Consider the following 14528-nt stretch of genomic DNA (forward strand, 5'->3'; position numbering starts at 1 on the left):
GAGCAACTAGGCCCGTGAGCCACAACTACTGAGCCCGCGTGCTACAACTACTGAAGCCCACATGCCTAGAGCCCGTGCTCTGCAACAAGAGAAGCCACCCAATGAGAAGCCTGTGCACAGCAATGAAGAGTAGCCCCCGCTCGCCACAACTAGAGAAAAGCCCACACAACAAAGACCCAAGGCAGCCAAAAATTTAAACAAATAAATAAATTTTAAAAAATTAATAAATTAAATAAATAAAAGCAATGGGAGAGGGACTTCCCTGGTGGCGCAGTGGTTAAGAATCCGCCTGCCAATGCAGGGGACATGGGTTCGATCCCTCGTCTGGGAAGGTCCCACATGCCGCAGAGCAACTAAGCCCATGCACCACAACTACTGAGCCCGTGTGCTGCAACTAGAGACGAAGCCCCAACGCGGGAAAAAAAAAAAAAAACCGCACTAGCCAATGGTAACACGTGGGCTGAAAGTGCTTGTTTTACCCAGGACAATGGAAACACTGATTAGCTTTAGGCTTTACAAGTTTAGAACACATGTTAAAATTTTAAGGATAATCAATATAAGAATAGAAATAAAATATTTAAGTCTCAAGGCAGTGGAGGAAAAAAAAGAGTGATAAGAAAAACTCAGCCGAACCAAACATGACGGAGAAAAAAGAAAGAACCAAGTAAATCATAGAGAGTACAAAGTAAAGTGGTGGGGACGATCCAAATACATCTATCACAACAAACGGAAACAGACTGAACTGGCTCATTACAAAGGTAAAGATGTTCATTTTGGAATTTTAAAAATACAGATATATGCTATTTTACAAGAAATACACTGAAACCATGACAATAAAAGAGTGAAAACGAGAGGTTGGGAAAAGAGATACCTGACAAATACTAATCAAAAGAAAAGTGTTATGGGTATTTTAATAGCAGATAAGATAGACTATAAAAGCCAGAGGGATAAAAGGGTAGTGATATAATTACAAAGGGGACAGTTGGCCAGGAAGATATGACAAAGCTTCACTTCCAGATATGTGCACCAAGAGGCATACCAGATTTATAATTCCTTATATTAGCACTTGGGAGTTCACCCTGCTGTTGTCTCTTGCGCCCTGTTCCACTGGGAATTCTGGGTGGGTGACATGACAAAGGTCATGACTCAGAAATCCCTGGATCCCTGGCTAGAACACGTGAATACCACCACATCTCTGGCCGCCCTCAGCCTCCTAATACACTCACTCTATGTGCCCATCAGTCTTCACAGCCATCATCCCCTGGCAGCCACTCTGGCCAGGAACTCTTTGTTATTTATTTCTGCACTCTTAGCACCTCCCACAATGGCCAGCATCAGCAGGCATCCATAAAATTATAATTATAATTTTGAAGACTATGAAGCCAATGTGAAGAATGGTATAATATGCATATTCCCATTTAAAAAGCGTGATATAAAACTGTAGGTGCATTTTGATTACAAATATGTAAAAATTACATATGTATGTGGATACAAAGTGGAAGAGAATGTGGAAAAATGAAAACAGTCATTGCCTATGTAAGGTGAATGGTGACTTTTTGTTTTTGATTTCTATTACTGCTACCACATTATTACTTGTGTCATTTTGAAAATGAAACAAAAAGAAATGGCTATACAACTCTTAGCTATCCAAGAAAGTAATTCCTAAAAGATTTCACTATGTACAGGCAGGAAAATAGAGCTGTTTTCTGAGCCATGGAAATATTTATGCCCTTCGCTCTAGAAGCCATGGTGGTAACACACAGGCGACTCTCTCTGGACACACAGGGTGCTGAGAAGGGAAGGAAGTGCTATGGGAAATGGGTCCAGCTGGTCTAGCTCAGTCCTATTTTTTCCTTCTCGTTCTCTAATGCCCCTCCTTTCTAGGTAACCCCAAGGTGTCCTCCAACTATTCAGAGTTTCACAGGACAATCTTTCTATCAGCCTCATTCCCATGTCCCCTGAGAAAAGGTTCTCTGAGTTACCTGGACAGAAAACCAGGTAAATTAAAGACAGTATTCCTCACCCAAAGTTTGGTCTATATATACCATTTCCAAATAAAAGTAAACAGAAGTCCTTGGAGAAATGGCTGATTCCAGGTCTGAGGCAAGAGATGTACCAGAAGAGCCTAGAGCATTTCGTTATACCAAGAAATGTTATCAAAGACTACTAGGGTCACACCAGCGGGACGCCGGAGCCAACACAAAAAGCCTCCCAGTGGCCAAGACAGAACAAACTGAGTATCAAGGAGAATAATAACTGTAATGAATTGAAAGGCATCAAATACGTTAACATTCATGAGCTCATAATAACATTTAAGAAAAGTCACTCATTGCTCACTTCTGGAGGATGCTAGGAAACCAATTCATTATTTTGAAAAATAGTAAGTGAAGGGAAAGAACCAAGGAGATCCTACCTTTTCTACACTAACTGTGTCTCACTGTTACCAAATGGTTGGAAAGGGGACCTTTGCATTACAGAAGTACTCCAACTAATAAAGGAGCAACAGCAGACACAGAGCATCACCACCTTACATCCCTAGTGAACTGACGGATATAGGGGTGATCAACAAGCGCTGCTAACATCACAAGAAGAAAGACAAGCAGTCCATACATGCTTGCTACCACCTATGAAGTGTTCTTGCCCCCCAAATTGAACCTGGATCTGTGCATGTATCAATTCAGGGGCAGGGACTGGCGGGGAGGGAGACAGGAGAGCACATTACATGTCACCGTGGGTTGCAATCAGTCAGATTCAGATTGTAAGAAACTCTACATAACAAACAATCCAGACTTTTTCTACAAATGCATCTTAAGGGGGGAAAATTAACAAATGAGAGAGACCCTGCAGATTAAAGAAGAATTGTGGCAAATCAATCAACTGCAATGTACAGATTTGATTTGGATCTCGACTCAAATAAGTTATAAAAGAAAATGTGAGACAATCAGTTAAATTTGAACTCTGACTGGATATTTATTAATATTATTGATAATTCTATTAGGTGTGAAACAGTATTTTCACCATGTTTCTAAAAAGAGTTCTTATCGAGAGACATAGATCTTTTCAATGAAATATGATGTCTGGTATTTGCTTCAAAAATATCTGAGGTTGGGCTTCCCTGGTGGCGCAGTGGTTGAGAGTCCGCCTGCCGATGCAGGGGACACGGCTTCGTGCCCCGGTCCAGGGGGATCCCACATGCCGCGGAGCGGCTGGGCCCGTGAGCCATGGCCGCTGAGCCTGTGCGTCTGGAGCCTGTGCTCTGCAGCGGGAGAGGCCACAACAGTGAGGGGCCCGCGTACCGTAGGGAAAAAAAAAAAAAATCTGAGGTTGAGGAAAAATGGGCAGGGATAGCAATGAAATAATTGACCATGAGTGAGTGGGAAGTTGCAGACGGGTAGTGGGAGCATTCGTGGATTCGTTACATTATTCTCTTTACTTTTGCATGTGTTTGAAATTTTCAATAGTAAAAAAGTCTAAAACATTCATAAAAAATAAATAAAGCTGTTCCCGATCCTCACAGTTGACATTTGGGGAAAAAAACTGTCAAGGAAACAACGGGACTCTTACCTTTTCATTAACCGGATGAAAATTCTTCTTGGTAATCGGTATACAAAGGCGTCGAGGACAACCTTTAGGTAATTCAAAGATACGTATCCACGTTTGGACGGGTCCCCTGCACTCAGGGCCTTTTCAACCTTTTCATAGGACTTTGAAAGCTGCGGTGAATTAAAATTAGAGTACAGCATTCACAGAAATCAGCGGCACAGAGCTGCTCAAGCACTTTATTTTCACCAAAACCTCTTCACATTTTCCTTTCCAAAACTGATCAAAAAGGTTACTATGGCATGTACTGAACTTCAAATGTTTAATTGATGAGCTCACTACAAAACAGTATCCCCAGTCACAGCTACTCAACTGACAAGGCAGACAAGTTTCTCAGGGAAAAACAGCACATACAATAGCTCTAACTCAAATTTCAGAGCTAAAAATACTTGGTGGATCTGCCAGTTTGATACATCTTTCTTAATATACTTTCAAGCCATCCCTACTGTGAGCCCATGCTAGGCTGCTCCTGATTAAGTCAGGTCAATCAAACAAAAAGCTGGTGACATTTTATTAAAAAGAGAAGTAGCTTTGACTGTAAGGGAAATCGTTAGGATTTCATAAACATCGTACACATTGGACATTTCTTTAATTATCCTTTTTTTTGGCGGGGGGGAATTACAAAGAACCAGGGTGAATCAGCTTTGCTTATGGGACTTCTAAAATGCAGTAAAGTAGGTTAACCACTGATTTTTGTATGACTCATAAAAATGCTGTGAAGATTGGTTTTATTTCCAAAGGTTTTCCTGCTGTTTATTACTGAGTAATAACAATATTCTTCGATATTTCCAACCCTCTCCACGTTGTCCGAATTCACTTTTTTCCTGCTAACTGGGATACGAAGATAAACAAAAGAAACACCAACTTGGTGCAAAAGGGGACGTTTAAAAAGCTGCTGGAGCATGGAAATATATGGACAAGCGTCTCTCCCCACTAAAGGAATAAGGAGCACATTCACTAAGACTTCCTGAAGGTGCACAGGAATATCGGAAATCTAAGGGGAAATCTTGAAAAGAATCTAGAGACTTACAGGGCCTAAGCTTCTTAGAAAGTTGCGTAAGATTAGCCCAAAATGTGGCTAAACGTGCCCATCTCTCTCTCTCGGGGAGGTGGGCTGCCTGGGGGAAGCCTCTAGTGGAGGGAAGCCAAAGCCAGACATGGAGTCTGGTCTCAGTATATTTATTGGATTAATGAAAACTGCTTTTAATATCTTAATGGCGTTTAGTCTCCAATCAGGTTTTTTTCAGGAGAGTGTTTTGACATAATCCAGAGCTCTTAGAAGAAAAGCAGGAATGAAACAAAAGTAATGTCTTTGTTTTTCTGGTTTTTTTTTTTTTTAAGACTTTATTGAATTTGTTACAATATTGCTTCTGTTTCACGTTTTGGTTTTTTTGGCCACGGAGGCATGTGGGATCTTAGCTCCCTGACCAGGGATCGAGGGACCTGATCAAACCTGCACCCTCTGCATTGGAAGGTGAAGTCTTTACCACTGGGCCCCCAGGGAAGTCCCCAGAAGTAATGTCTTTGCGACACGTAAAATTTTTTAGGAATTTTCATCATTACTGTTTATAATGAAACAAACAAAAACATGCAAGCAATTCAGCAAAGTATAAAAAAGGACATAAAGATACCGGAAGTCTCACTACCCACAGGTTTTTATATGGTGTTCCAAAAACTCCAACATGATCACATAAACATATATTATAATTTTACAAAAATGGGACCATACTACACTTTCAGTTTTGACAAATGCTTTTTTCATTTAACGACATGTCATGAAACTTTCCCCACAAGAACTAGTGTGTATCTGCATCACACTTTGGAGATGATACAGGGCAGCCATCATGTTAGGGATGGACGAGTGAAAGGTACACCATTTCCCATGTTTAAACACTTGCGTCTTATAAATGTTCCCCTGGCCCCCAATCTAAACGAGGCTCCCTTGTTATTCTCTCCTATAATACTCCGTCCTTTTCTGTCATACCACTCTAGGAAAATGGTAGTTACGAACGTGTATTTGTTTAACATCTCTCTCCCTGATGTAAGGTCATGCAATCTCCATGAGAGCCAAGATGGTGCCCTGTTTTGTTCGCTAATAATTATCTAAAATGAAGCACAATTCGGCATGCGGTAGGCACTCAATAAATATTTGTTAAAAATGGATACATTTTTACCAAAAATGTTCTAAAGAAAGGTTGTAAAATGTAAGGAGCTATCTGACACATCAGTAAAAAGAGAAACGAAATTTAAATTATAGCTGAAATGCCATTTAATCCGCATCAGACTGGTAAAAATGGACAACTCTAATGATACCAAGAGCTGGTGGGTACATTGGACAACAGGAATTCTCATAGGCTCCCAATGGGAGTGTGAATTGGTATTCTGAAAAATAACTGGATACTGCCAATGAAAGCTGAGGAGCATGCTCCCTACAACCTAGCAAGGAATGCTGGGTGTAATTCAGAGACACCTTAGCAGGCATGCACCAGAAGATACGGAGCCAACCACTTACGGTGGCATCGTTCGGATGAGCACAAAACAGGGAGCAATCCAATGCCCATCCCTGGGCAGCGCATTATCTGTGCATATATATAGCTAATGGAGAACTGTACAGCAGTGAAAATGAAAATACAGCTACCTCCATAATATGAGTGGATCTCAACCTAAGCACAAGCAGGATGAAAATAAATGGTTTTACAGCTATGCAAACACACTACAGAAAAAGAAAGAAACAAACGAACATCAAGCAAAAGACAAAGAACCCAATCTGTAGGAGAAGAGGATACAAAAAAAAAAAAATATATGTATATATATATTTTTTTATATATATATATATCACCAGCAAAGCTTTCATACTACAAAAAGGAACTAAATAAGAATATAAATTCATTAAAAGAAAAGCTTGCAGACAAGATGATAAAACAATGAAAGAAAGAAAAAAAAACAAACAATGAAAGAGAGTAGAAGGATATTTCAAAGCTAAGAAAATAGAAAACAAAAACAACATCATTACAGGAACTAATAACAAATTAGAAACAGCAAGAATAAAAGACAAGGCTGAAATTAAAATTAATAGTAAAGGAATGGCTTGGGAATTCCCTGGCAGTCCCGTGGTTAGGACTCAGCACTCTCACTGCCAGGGCCCTGGGTTCCATCTCTGGTCGGGGAATTAAGATCCTGTAAGCCGTAAGGTGTGGTCAAAAAAAAAAAAGAAAAAAAAACAATGGCTTGAAAGATTCCCAATAAGGCGGAGGAAAAGGACAAAAGTATTATGGCATTTTGGGCTTCCATGGTGGCGCAGTGGCTGAGAGTCCGCCTGCTGATGCAGGGGACACGCGTTCGTGCCCCGGTACGGGAAGATCCCCCATGCCGCGGAGCGGCTAGGCCCGTGAGCCATGGCTGCTGAGCCTGCACGTCCGGAGCCTGTGCTCCGCAGCGGGAGAGGCCACAGCAGTGAGAGGCCCGCGTACCGCAAAAAAAAAAAAAAAAAAAAAAAAGTATGGCATTTTGAGAGAAGATGATTACCATCAAGGACAGACAAAGATGATCCAATATAAGGATAACTGAGGATACCACTGAAGGAAGGAAAGATGGAAGGAAGACAGAAGGGAGGGAGAGAAGGATGCAGGGAGAAGGTTTTAGTGACGTAACACAGGGAAAATTTTCCTGAAGTGAACGAAATCTGTACGTCAAAAGAATATACTGTGTTCCAGGAAACTTTGGCAAAATGCTCCATGCCAAGACAGTCTTCGTTCTGCTTTTTAATTTCAAGGATTAAGAAAAAATAGTTGAGGCATCCTGGTAGAATAAAAAATTATCTACAAGGGGGAAAAAATCAGTCGACCTCAGGATGCTTCTCAAGAACACGCAATGCCAGAAGGCAATGTAGAAAAACAACATTTTGAGGAAAAGAAAGAATGATGGAAGAATTATACCCAGCTACGTTGTTGTTCTAATAAAAAAAAGGGAGAGATAGTACGAAAAAACAAAAGGAATAAAGCACCCATGAGCCTTTCTTGAGGGAATTACTTGACAATGAAATCCAGCCAACCAAAGAATAAATCAAAATAAAGAACTCTGAAAGGGATAAGCTATGGTAGCACTGGAGTAGAGTGATGTGCATTAAATCCATGTAGATATAAAACGCAGGCAAAACAACTGGGGGAATTACAGTAAGAGAACAAAATGCAAATATTATAAACTCTGACTGAGAACAAAATATAAACAGCAAAAATTGTGAGGTGGGAGGGGATGGGAAGAAACACAGGAAGTGCCAATCACAAGGAGTTTCATAGCCAGCCTGCGCTGACTGTAACTGAGACATCCTTCAAAACACCATCATTTCTCCAACTCTTCACGGCTTTCTTAATCTTTTTTTGTCTCAAAACTCTTTATGGGACCTGGTATCTCTTGTGGTAAAGAAATATTTATCCAAAGTTCAGAAATATCTTTGGCTTCACTTGAGGACATTATATCATGTGGAGCACCCGGGGTTCAGACTGGGCCCCAGGACTCTCTGGCGGGGTAACCTGGGGCAGGTCATTAAGTCTCCTCGTGCTTCAGGTTCCTCATCTTGAACCCGGGATGATAATGGTGCTTAACTCCTGGAGTTGCCGTGAGGACTGAACACCTGAGGGGCGCTTACAACACTGCCTGGCACAAAGGCAGCCCCATAAAAGGGTGAATTATGAGGGTGATGATGATGATTTATTTTTTTACTTCTGGTAAATTAAAAGAAATTTAAATTAAATATGATTTATTTGTAAAAAGGAGCATGATTCTCTTCCTATAAAATTATTTCTATCTATGTATCCACCCACCCACCTGCCGATGCAGCAATCCTTCTATACATAGAATAAAGACAGGCCTAGAATTATGTTCACCAAATGTTGCCTTTGATTATTTCTGGGTGGTGGATTTTGAATAATTTATTACTTTCTTCTTTATACTTTTCAGAATTGCTTACATTTTTTGGAATGGTCATGTTTTCATAAAAACAATAATTCATTAACAACAAGAGAAAACAAGTTTTACCGATTTACCAACAGAATATTCATGTGCTCGCCCTCTAACGCCCTTATCAATATTGGCTTCTGTGTTAATTTTTTCCGCATTGATGATTTTCTACTGAAAGTTTTATATTAATAATTTATAAAAGTTCTACATATGTTAGGAACAGTTATTATTTATCTGTCATTTACGTGGCACATGCTTTGCCAAGTTTATCATTTGCTTGTACAAAGTTTTGCTGTACAAATACTTTTTCATTTTAATATAGTCAAATTTATCAGTCTTTTTCTTTATGGCTTTGGGGCTTTACTTCATGCTTAAAAGTCTAAATTTCAAGATTAAAAATTTTCACCTAGATTATTTATTTTTAAATTTAAATAGTGGGGGCATACCAAATTTATTTTGGTGTGGAGAGTGGAAGGTTCCAAGCTTTCTTCCCCACATGGCTGGCTAGCGAATTATCCCAGTAATAATTACTGAATCTTCTCCTCCCTCGTCCCCACCATACTTTATTGGAATGCCTCACATCATATGCTAAATTCACATATCAAGATTGGCCCACTACCCAACTACTGTTTTAAATCAATTTGAATGTTCACTGCTGCACCACTGTCATAATGTTTTAATTATTATACCTTTAAAAATATTTTATATGTGATAGGATAAGCCCTCTATTGTAACTTTTCAAAAGAAAAAAAATATATATATATATATCCACCCAGATGTAGGGCGAGAAGGTGTTAATACTAAATCTTCCAGTCCAAGAGCTAGAAAAGCCCTCTTCATTTTTCAGATTTTCCTTTATTTTACTCAATAAAGTTGTATCATGTCGTTATATAAGTCTTAAATTTTTCTTATTACATTTAGTGTGTGAGTAGCACCAAGGAAGTACTTAATGTCTCATCATCGTTACCATCATCCATGCATTGTTGTTACGAGAAGCTGGAGGAGGTCCCAGGGCTTGAGGAAGCAGAGGTGGTTCAAAGCAGTTTAGAAATAACGTCTAGACCTAATGGTCTTGCACAGCCATCTACTCTCTCTGTTCACACTTTAGATAACCCTGGCACTAGGAGAACGTTCTTACCTCTTGGCAAAAGGTCCTCTCAATTTCATCTAAGGAGCAGTTTTTCCAGATATCTTCAGATGAAACAGGACTGGGGAGGTAATCTCTTTTGGAACTTTTGACGCATTGGTCCTCCCATGGGACCTCTATTAAGACAAAAGAACCCCAGTTTATGAAGACTGTCAAACGTACATTTGAATATTAAGTGTTTCCTTTTCATCATCACCTGTCTGGTAAAAATTAAGACTCAAATAAACCAAAAACATGAACTATATAATAAGTGCTGTTGAAATAACTGGACGGACATATTAGAAAAAAATAAAATTAATCTACTTGCTACCTTATCTAGGCTAAATCTGGATAGAGTAAATATATACTAAACAGACTAATAAAACCATAAAAGTAGTGGAAGAAAATTAAGATGAATATACATAATACATGTAATACATAATCACTGTGTGAAAAGTTCCTTCCAAAGAACACATTAGAGCTAGAAATCATTTAAATAATGGATAAGTCTGACAATATAAATATTTAATTTTTGTTTGTTAAAAAAATACACAAATAACAATGACAGAAAAACGAGTGGGAAAAACTATTGTTAATATATGTGAGAAATGCAGGTTAATTTGCTCAATATATGAGTAGCTCTTAAGAATCAAAAGGATAACATAGATCCCCAATCACACAACAGACTAAGGTTTAAAGAGGTAATTCACATTAAAAAAGGTTTTTTAAAAAGCCAAGAAATGTATGAAAAACTGCTCAAACTCACTGGTAATTTAAAAGGTCTAATTAACACAAGTTAATTTTTCCCTACTTGTCAAATAGGCAGGGATTAAGGCAAATGACAAAGAAAGAAATCAGTGCTGGCTTGTATACAGAAAACGTGGTCCTTGAATATTCTCAAATCCCCTTCTAGAACTTTACACTAATGGAATAATAGGACAGATCCATATGTGTAAGGATCTGTTCTGTCCTGTTTATAAGAAGGGAAAAAATGGAACAATTTAAATGCCCATTAATAGAAGACTGGTTTTATAAATTATGGTTCATAGACATTAAAAACAAAGGGCCTGTCTAAATCATGAATGCAAGAAGTTTTCCTTGATATTGTTTCATGATTGAAAGAACAACTAGCATGATTTAATTTTCATTTTAACACTTATTTTGTGTATTTGCTTATCTATCCATCCATCCATCCATCTATCTATCTATGCACCAGAAACAAAACCTGGGAGGATAATAACCAAAAGAATACAGTGGTAGGATTATAGGGAAGTGTGATTTTGTGTTTTTGTGTTTTCTGGCCTTTTTGCAACGAGCACTTATTACTTTTATAATAAAAGAGAATAAAACAAATCTAAGATATAGTCATTTTCTTCCTCAAAGTCAACTGCAAAGAATCACAAATGATTTCCCAGATTTATTTCCTAAAATGTCTGCAAATAAGCTCCACTCAAATTAAGCACACTTGTAACTACTCAGCTGCAGTTTAGTCGTCTGGAATTCTATTTCCTACCTCAAAAAAAAGAAGAAAAAGAAAAGAAAAGAGAAGAAAAAAAGTAAGTCTCCCCCGGTGGACCCCCTCTGGCTACATGATAGAATACAAAACCAGCCCTTTAGAACGCAGTCTGGAGTTCCGTGGCTGCAGAGGGCCTAGCATTTGAAACATGGGCTCTCAGAGCATAGAAGCTGCAAGAGCCTCACTGAGAGACAAGGGAGCCACGCAGGTATCACTTGGTGAGGCAGGTCTCAGCCCCAGCTTTCTGATGCCTTGGTCCTGCACTTACTCTGCGCTGGGCACTGCTACTCTAATGGGGGCTTAGAGGACACACACAGCACGTCTAGGGAAACCCCTTGGTGCTCCGTAAACAGCACGCCAGGGTGGAGGGCGGAGGCGGGGCCGAGGCGTGAGGCCCGCCCTGGGGGAGCTCACCCCCAGTGCGGGACCTCCTCCGCCATACGGCTCTAGCTGCTACTGCAGGCTGGCCAACAAACTCGATGAAGCCACGTCCAGCGACTCCGCTCACATCACAGTTAGACCAGCTTTCGCTCTTCTGTGCAGCTGAATAATTCCTGCCGCCTTCCGATTTCCCCAAAATTTCCTCTGAAGGATTCTAGCTGATTTGAAATGGAGTAGAGAGGAAATCCAAAACTTAAGGGGGCAAGTATGTATTTCATAGGTGCAGCAAAAGGGATTCAGCCCTTAATGTCATTTCTCCATGTGCCCAAAGAGATGGTGCTTTTGACAAGCAAGGTCTTGGTGGCGTCTTCAGAACAAAAGCAGCAAAAACAGAAATATGCAAAATTCACAGAAAACAAATATTGTCCCATGTATAGAAAAGTCACAGATAATGGGCTGCTGCAAATGAATGGAAACTCCCTTCTTACAGTACTTAATAAAATACGCAAAAGAAAAAATAATAAAAATTAGTAAAAATAGTAAAAATAAATTTATTTATTAGCAAAGCAAATAAATAAATAAATTTACTAGCATAAACTGAAGCAAGAAGAAACTTAATATGGGCAGCCAGAAAGTTTTGCTTCCAGTTATGGTGGATTTGCTCATATTGAAGCAAACCTCCCAGCAGATAACAATTATAAACTCTAGCCAAAATATAAACAAAAAACTCTCTGAAGGCATTGGAGAGCAAATGACATAAACTGGAGTCAACCCTTGGAAAGATGGAGTTTCCTGTTATTTGGCCTTTTGCCTGAGGGCAGGCTTCACCTGGAACCTTACGCTAAGTGGCTAGAGTTTAGATATAAACCCAGGATCTTACTGGTTTTAGGAATCAAAAAAAGAGAATTCAGGACTACCACAGCAGCTAGAAAGTAAGGAGGGAAAGCACAAAAAGAAAGGCATAGCAGAGGATCTCCAAAGCCCGTGAATAAACTCTGCCAAAATCACCGGCTAACCCTGGGGACTACAGATGTGTAGAGCAGAAAACAAGAAGCCCAGCTAAGGCTGAAACAGCAGAAAAAGGATCTCGGGTGTTGACCCCTCAGGGAAGACAAAGATTAGTCTTCTACTAAAGTAAACTGGCTACTGAAACAAAAACTTAAATTCTTCAGAGGAACGTAACAGACTCCATAGTCTCTACAATGCAAAATTTACTATATCCAGGATAAATTCCAAAATTACTAGACATAGGCAAAAAAAAAAAAAAATCCCACAGGAAACTATGATCCATATTTTTTTAAAAAGGTAATCAATAAAGACCAAATCCTAAAATGACCTAGATGTTGAAATTAGCGGTAAAAATTTTAAAGCATTTTAAAATTTAGATTTTTTAAATAACAGCGTTTGAGAATATGAAGGAAAATATACTACTAATGAAATGAACAGATAGGTATTCTCAGAATAACAGAAGCTGAGCAACATATCCTGTATTTTCTTTGTTTGTTTGTTTTTTGGCCACACCACATGGCTTGCCTGTGTTTATAGTGTAAGTAAAAGTATGATGTATGACAGCACTATAACAAACGACAGGAGAGAAGAATTCAGAAAATGCTGTTTGAAGTCTGTAATTCATGTGAATTAGTATAATATTATCTGAAGATGGATTCTGATTAGCTAAAGATGTATAATGGAATAAAAATGCTCAATCAATCCAAATTCCTTAAAATTACACAAACTCTACAGGAAGAAAGTTGCGGGAAGGGGCTGGTGGATAGAGAAGGAAGGAAAGGAGCATAACACAAAAAGGCACAGATCCCACCTTGGAAGAAAATGTAATTCAAGGCACAAAATTACTTTACAGAACATTTTAATGAGAACACGAATTCATTAAAACAAGAGCTCAACAACAGATGATAAAACAATAAAATGAGAGCGGAAAACAATATAGTAGGCCAAAGGAAACAACATTACAGAAGTAATTAATAAAGTGGACATAGCAAAGAGTAGCATAGACTAAAGTGAAAATCAAATTACAGGTATAGCTAAAAGGCCTAAGATGATCCTTGTGAGTACAAAGGAAAAAGACAAAGAGAATAAAGCACTTCAAGATAATTTAGTCAACAGAGAAAACAAAAACAACGCAACATAAGGGTAGTTTGTATCACTGAAGTTAATCTGAAAAGTGGAACAGAAACTTTATTCAAAGATGTACAGGGCTCCCCTGGTGGCGCAGTGGTTGAGAGTCCGCCTGCCGATGCAGGGGACACGGGTTCGTGCCCCAGTCCGGGAGGATCCCACGTGCCACAGAGCGGCTGGGCCCGTGAGCCATGGTCGCTGAGCCTGCGCGTCCGGAGCCTGTGCTCCGAGAGGCCACAACAGTGAGAGGCCCGCGTACCGCAAAAAAAAAAAAAAAAGATGTACAATATTACTAAAAAACAAACAAACGAATCCTTGAAATGAAGAGAGAATTGAATTTTCAGGTTGAAAATATACTGTGTTCTGGAAAATTGATGCAGAAAGCTGAACACCAAGACATTTCCTAGCTAAATTCATTTAGCACCCTGGAGTCAAGTTTTCTCATTTTAAAAAACGGGATAATAATACCCACCTCACAAAACTGTTGAGAGAAATAAAATTAAAACTAAGGTTTAAAAAGTAACTACACAGAGCACAATAAATAGATGTGTTTTAGTGTTATTTTTTATGTGACTTGCTTTGTGTCTTACTGGTCCTATTAAAATATATATACATGCACACATACATACAAACACACACACATGCACACACGCACACATGCTTCTTAAAGTCAGATTATTTTACCTGGCTTTGTACCCAATGAAGGATCTAGCAGTACAGGGACTTGCACATGAACTAACAAAATGTAAGGGATGACAGCATCCTTGCAAGGTCATATTGTCTAGTAATTCCCAAAACTTGGAAGGCTTTGAA

At 39.1% G+C, this 14528-nt stretch overlaps 1 protein-coding gene across 1 annotated transcript in view; it reads right to left on the minus strand.

Annotated features, from left to right (window-relative positions):
- Positions 1 to 14528, minus strand: part of EFCAB6 (EF-hand calcium binding domain 6) — a gene marked incomplete at its 3' end in the record, with an annotated part of 176396 nt that overhangs the window by 136132 nt on the left and 25736 nt on the right. Inside the window, 2 exon segments of the mRNA XM_082666200.1 lie at positions 3565 to 3713; positions 9695 to 9819. Coding sequence (XP_082522326.1) covers positions 3565 to 3713; positions 9695 to 9819 — 274 coding nt within the window.

Source organism: Grampus griseus, assembly GCF_964374135.1.
Source record: "Grampus griseus genome assembly, chromosome: 11".
NCBI classification, from domain to species: domain Eukaryota; kingdom Metazoa; phylum Chordata; class Mammalia; order Artiodactyla; family Delphinidae; genus Grampus; species Grampus griseus.